At 47.5% G+C, this 6,000-nt stretch overlaps 1 protein-coding gene across 1 annotated transcript in view; it reads right to left on the bottom strand.

Annotated features, from left to right (window-relative positions):
- The window catches only part of RPTOR (regulatory associated protein of MTOR complex 1), a 245,836-nt gene that overhangs the window by 7,024 nt on the left and 232,812 nt on the right, over positions 1-6,000 (bottom strand). The window contains exons 29-31 of the mRNA XM_019515638.1: positions 4,703-4,809; positions 1,416-1,543; positions 861-947 (exon numbers count right to left, since the gene is read on the bottom strand). Coding sequence (XP_019371183.1) covers positions 861-947; positions 1,416-1,543; positions 4,703-4,809 — 322 coding nt within the window. The remainder of the gene's footprint in view (positions 1-860; positions 948-1,415; positions 1,544-4,702; positions 4,810-6,000) is intronic.

The raw sequence follows: 6,000 nt of genomic DNA, 5'->3' as shown, positions 1-6,000 counted from the left end.
GGGGGGGGGGGGCAGATACATCCATCCAGGTACAAAATTTACTTGTGGAAAGGACCGTCTGCTGAGACAGGCATGAGGAGAGGGAGCAGAGCAAGTGTATGTTCCTGCAGAGGCAGGCCAGGCATGCCAGCTTGGCCCCTGGGATTGCTGAAGGAGATTAAAATGAGGAAGATTAAAAAGTCTAATACAGGAACACTACAAATCTAGCAGCTGCACCACTTCAGTCCCTTTCTTAAAAAAAAAAGGTTATAAATCTTTGCCTCCACCTCAGGAAGGCAGCGCATCCGCCAGAATTACGCTTTGTTTTCATTCCGTGAAGAAAGGAAGAGGAGCCTCTGTGAACAAACTGGGGCTTTGTGGCAATAAATTATATTCTGCTATCCTTTAACGGGCAAATAAATATATGCTGCTCTCCACATGGTATTTACCAGGCAGGCAAATGGATTTATGTGTAGAAAATTGCTAGACGGTGAAGTAATCCTGCACAGCAATATGCCCAACAGCTGCAACATAACCCTCCTCCCTTCTTATGTTCTGTCTCATATGACCTGCCAAAGCTGTTTGCAACAAGGTAGGACAAACACCCGACACAATATGTTTCTCCAGGGCCTTTGGCTTACAGCTGGCCCTGACCCTCCTTTTGACAGTGATTTCTGCACTGCCTTTTCTCCTTTACCTGTAAAAACTTACTAACCAGTGTCGGTGCCTCCTCTCCTCCTCCCCATCACGCTCTGGAGCAGGAGTTAATTACCAAGCCACGTGGGCAGAGAAAAGAGCTTTCATAACAGTGACAGATTTGCACTGCAAAGGAACAGGATGGATTTGCAGGAAACCCTCCCAAACAGCCCAGGCCCTTTTACCTGACGCTCATGATGTTGCCTTCAGGATGCTTCTGCAGATAGGCTTTCACTACCCAGGCTGTGTGCTCCCGATAGGTCATGACGCGGCTGAAGACCAAGTGGAGAGAGAGAAAATGTTATGGGGGGAAGCAGGATGAAACTAGGGGAGGGCTGGTGAGCTCCTCGAGCCCCCTGTCCCCAGGAGACAGCTACCCCGATGGACCTTCTCTTTGTTATCAAGTCTGGAGACCTGATAATGCAGGACCTGGTCCTTTGCAACAGGCAGGCAAAGCACTCCAAGCAATGGAAACTATCTGATCAAGTCCCTGAGCCAACAGGTTATCAGCAAGATTGATGAGGCAGGACAGTACGAGATCCGGCCCATGCCTGCTATGGCTCAGGCTACACAGTGCTCAGTGAGATCCTGCAGATCCTCCAGGGACCCTCTCCGGGCACCAAAGACCATGCCAGAGTTGATAAGGGCCTTACAGGTTTCGGGCCTTCGGGGAAGACACCAGTGAGATTAAGGGAGGAGATCCCTCGCCGATGAAAGGTGCAGAGGCTCCAGGTCATTACCATTCACTCAGAGCCATCCTCCTGTCGAAGACACGAATGGAACCATCGCCAAGCCCTGCCACGATCAGCGAGCGATGAGAGTCACAGGACAGGCTGGTCACGCAGCTGTCGGCTCCTGTGGGGATATCCTGGGGATAAAGTGTGCACATAGACCATGGTGAAACCGAGGAAGAGTGTTAGCTTGGCCCCACAGCTTTTGCTGACCTACATACTCCAAGGGGCTTGGGCAGTCTCCTCATTCACTCAGGGTTTCAGTGTGCTCTCCCTCCGCTGGCAGGCTACTCTAACTTCCACCATACTGCTGTCATGTACAGGGAGAACCGAACTGAACTGGAACCAGAGTCACCAGACGGTCAAGGCAGTTCCAGAAATCAGGGCCTGATGAGCATGGGGTCAAGGAACTGATACCGTCCCTGCAGTACACACACATCAGCTCCACGGCCTCCAAAGCTCAGCCGGAGCAGCAAGATGCAAACATGAGTTTCCTTTCGAGCACTGCAACACGCTCTATTAAAGGACCAGCTTTTTGGTGTACTTAAACTTTACACATCAAAATAAGGGAGGAAGTCCACTTTGGGAAGGAAGAATCAATGTTATTCCCCTCCTAAAAACATCTAATTAATTAAGAGAAATGTCAGGGCGGAGCTCTTGAGCCATAAACCCTCTGCAGCTTCTGCTGGTTGCAAATGCTGCTGGAAGGGCAGGATGAATGGTAAATACTTGGTTAAAAAAAAAGAGAGAGATGAGCCAGGGAGGAGGAGTGTGTTTGCTGAAAATAAATATCTTGCAGTTAAGTGACATGTGTGAAAGAGAACCAAGCGTCCACGAAAGGAGAGATTCAGCACATGTTACAGGCAACATCGTCTACCAACACTCCTGTGAAGAGGTTGTTAAGGAAACAAGCTTGCAGAGCAATCGCTCTTTCTAACCAAATGACAGACCAATACTGGGTTAAATGTGCTCCTGATGAAAGACCGATACCTTTCCAGGACACTCAAAGGGACTATGCAACAGAAAGCGCATCCGATTAAAAAGCAGGTTTGGTGCATTTCCTATGCACCAAACTAGGATGTCTTTCCTCCAAGAGCAGACTCCCCTGCAGTGGAAAGCAGTCTGGAAAAACAGGCCTCTTAAGACAAATGCTTTGGTACAGCAGGTCTTTTCCATTCCTCAGGCTCCTGCCATACGGTGTATCATGTACCACTGTGTGTACATAATCTAAAACCCTACTTGCCCTCTAGAAAGAATGAAACTATTTTACCAAAAATTGTTTCCGTTTGATGATAATTAGAGTCATTCTGCATAATGAGAACCATTCGGCTCTGTCATTTCCATTTTTGCTTTAACAATACTTTGGCTCCCTCTTTCACCTTTCATCAGTTGATCTCAAATCACTTTAAAGCCCCTCTGTGAGGCTGATCATCATTACTCCCACTTTACAGATGGGTAAATTAAGACAGAGTCATTAAGTGACTTGTGTAAGAAAGCAAAGGGAGTCGGTGCCAAGTCAGGAGCAGAACCTGGCAATCCATGCTCTACAATTACAGGGCACGCGGGTTTAGAGGCAACACCTGCATGTAGAGACTGCACCTATTGTACGTCTTAATTTGGAGGTTAAGAATGTAAAGAGCCACGATGATATTGCTGGAAATCAGTTATGCGCCATTATTCTAATACTGCAGCTTTCCCCCCTATCTGTTACAACCAAAGATCCATTTGGAATAATAAGTATACAACTGTGAAGAAGAAAAACAGCTTCAATTAAAACAGATAAGAAAAAAAAGAGCCCGAGCCACATTTTCAAACTCAGATAACAATCAAAGTGGCGCTCTGGAATGGCATTAGCTAATTTCACACTTCAGTCCTATTTCTGTTCTTGCTCCTATCCACCTTCTCTAGCTGCTGTTCACAGCCTCTGCTGAATGATTTAACCATTTCCTGGAGGCACCTCTCTTTGGAAGGCTGCCTTTAGAAAGCTAACAACCTACGTCTCTCCCACCCCAATTCCTGTCTCTGCAGCGGGGACATTTGGGGAGAGAGAAAAAGAAGTCCTTGTTCCACAGCTACCACTGGTCTGCTCCCAGATGTATTCTTTCAGCAGTTCAAAGGGTAGGAAAGCATCCTTATTAGCCTGGTTCTCCCAGCTCCACTACTCTCCGTACCGCCTGTCAGCGTGGCAGTGCGACTAAGTCACAAACTTTCGATCATCAGAATTTCAGCAAAACCACTTTGTGCATTTTTTAAAAAAGAAACACAATGCTCTCAGTACAATCATTAATCATTCTAATTTAAAAGATTTTCACCCTACTGCTTTCTGATGTTCTCTAATTTATGCAGATAAAATAATATTTGAAAATAATTAAGATTAGCATAGGCTTAATTATACTGCATTGCAGGGTCAAAGTGTCATAATTAATGCTCATCCAGAGGTAATTAATTCCTAAAATCTTTGGAGATGTGTCTTCATCTTCCCCGGCATGGTGACTTTATTTTTGCCAGGCTGCTGCTTTGCCTTGCACTGCTTAAATATCAGCTTAATTCAATCACAACTGACACGAATGCTTACACTTTCTCCCCATTTATTTGAAATGAAAAGAGACGAGTAGTTAGAGTGCTGCCACATCCAAGCGCTCTGTCTGAGGTGAGATGCATTGGAGTGGGATGAAAGCAATGGGAATCCCCATAATTCTGAAAGAGTGAGTTTAGCAGGTGTGAAAGGGAACTGCCTGGGTACAGGCGAGTGCTATGCAGTCATCTGTAAAACCAGAAGCATTTTTAATGCTTCGTTATCAGTGACCATCACGCACCGGGAAAAATTCTCTGCTGAGCTGCAGTTCTCTGCTGCAGACCTGGCAGCGACTCCCAACTTTGCTCACCGGGTCAGAACATGGATCACAGACATGTCACTCCAATGTCCCGATGCAGGAAACCTGATTCCCGCTCCCCCTCCCCGCTATTTTGCATTGCCCAAACCCCTCCTCCCCCCACATCCAACTGCCTGTCATTCAGTGGAACAGCAATGGCAACTGCTGACAAGGAAAGGCACTGCAATATGTAAGGAAGCATTCACACGTTTTTAGCTGCCTTGTGATGTGGCTGTGTGGCCGGAAAGGAGAGTCAGCACTGTGAGATCCATCGGCTTTCCACAGAGCCCGATCTGAGAACCTCTGGCTGCAGGTGCTAATGCACTGCATGATGTCGCCCAGAAACACACTCCCTGGTGCCTAGCTCCAGAGGTCCCACTAGCAGCAGAGAAAGGGTCGACAAGGTATATGCACAGCTGTTACCTGGACTTTCATTTCTCTGTCTGTGTCCCAGATCCGGATAATCCGCACATCTCCTGACGTCATGAGAAGCCCAGTTTCCTGCTCCCAGTCCACTACCATTCCTGCTCCTATGACAAAACACAGACAGGGCAGGAAAATTATTCTCTGCATGTGCACCAGCAGAGCTGAACACAACCAAAGACCCGGTTTTGCAATTCTAAACTGTTCAACACGTCAGTGTGTCCAAACAGGCTAGTGCTACACAGACATACACCCATGCTCCTTGCCAAGTGGACTAAGCCATCTGTTCCTACAGCTAGGACCTTCACGTCTTGGGCTAGAAATGCTCTGGTCTACATATGCTCTCACCCCTTTAGCACCCAGCCCTCCTGGGTCAAGATGGGATGCTACTGTGGGACCGTAAGGGAGCCATAATAAATTATCCCTCATCCTATAAGACCACAATGTTAAAGGATGTCTTGAGCAGACTGGAATGGCACGGACATGGATACGGTTGTTTTTTGTACTCCCACCCTAACAGACATGCTGTGTGTGTGTGTGATCAAGAGGAGATGCTAAGAGCCAACCTGCTTTACAGATGATGGGGCGACCCGGCTTTGTGCAGACGCAGACCTACTTCTCCTCCCTGCCATCCGAGCCCCCTCCTGATCTCCTGCGTGCTCTGGGTTCAGGTGATCTGCTGACATTAATTGAGAGTCTGTCTTTCATCCTACTGCAGGAAAGTCAGGACTCTGCAGTTAGGCTGATAGCTCCTATCTTCATCTTGTGAGTCAAACTGATTGTTACTTCAGATTGCCTGGCAACTCCAAGGGCTGCTAGAGATCCTAAGCAAACAAGCCGGCAGTGATTTAGATGATAAGCACCTCCAAAGTGTTTTCATTTGTCATCTGTTTATGGCCCATGTGACAGGATAAACCTGGCAGGCCTGAGATGGATACTGCCATTACCATCACTGATGGAGTTAAGTAGGCAAAGCTCTGTTAGGCAGCTTTGAAGCTCCCAATTTTCTAGTTATTGTCCCCAGTTTGAAGACAATAATTTTCTTCAATATAATCATTAGCCATAATCCCTAAACCACGTGGAGACTGAAGATTTTCCACTGTGGAGAAGGCCCAGGAGAACATCAGTGCAGAGGTCCTGCCTGGTGTCACGGGCACCACAGCTTGATCCGCTCGTTCCCAGGTCACCGTGAAGAGCTCGTTCCTTCCAGCCGTCGCTGGGCTCTCCCGGCACAAGGTGCGGAGCGCGAGGAGAAGACCTCCCTTTGGCATGGAGCCCAGAAGAGATCATCTCTCATA

Source organism: Gavialis gangeticus, unplaced genomic scaffold (genome assembly GCF_001723915.1).
Source record: "Gavialis gangeticus isolate Ggan-Ray unplaced genomic scaffold, GavGan_comp1, whole genome shotgun sequence".
Classification (NCBI taxonomy): domain Eukaryota; kingdom Metazoa; phylum Chordata; order Crocodylia; family Gavialidae; genus Gavialis; species Gavialis gangeticus.
The sequence above is the reverse complement of the archived record's forward strand: the minus strand, read 5'-3'. Positions and strand labels throughout refer to the sequence as shown.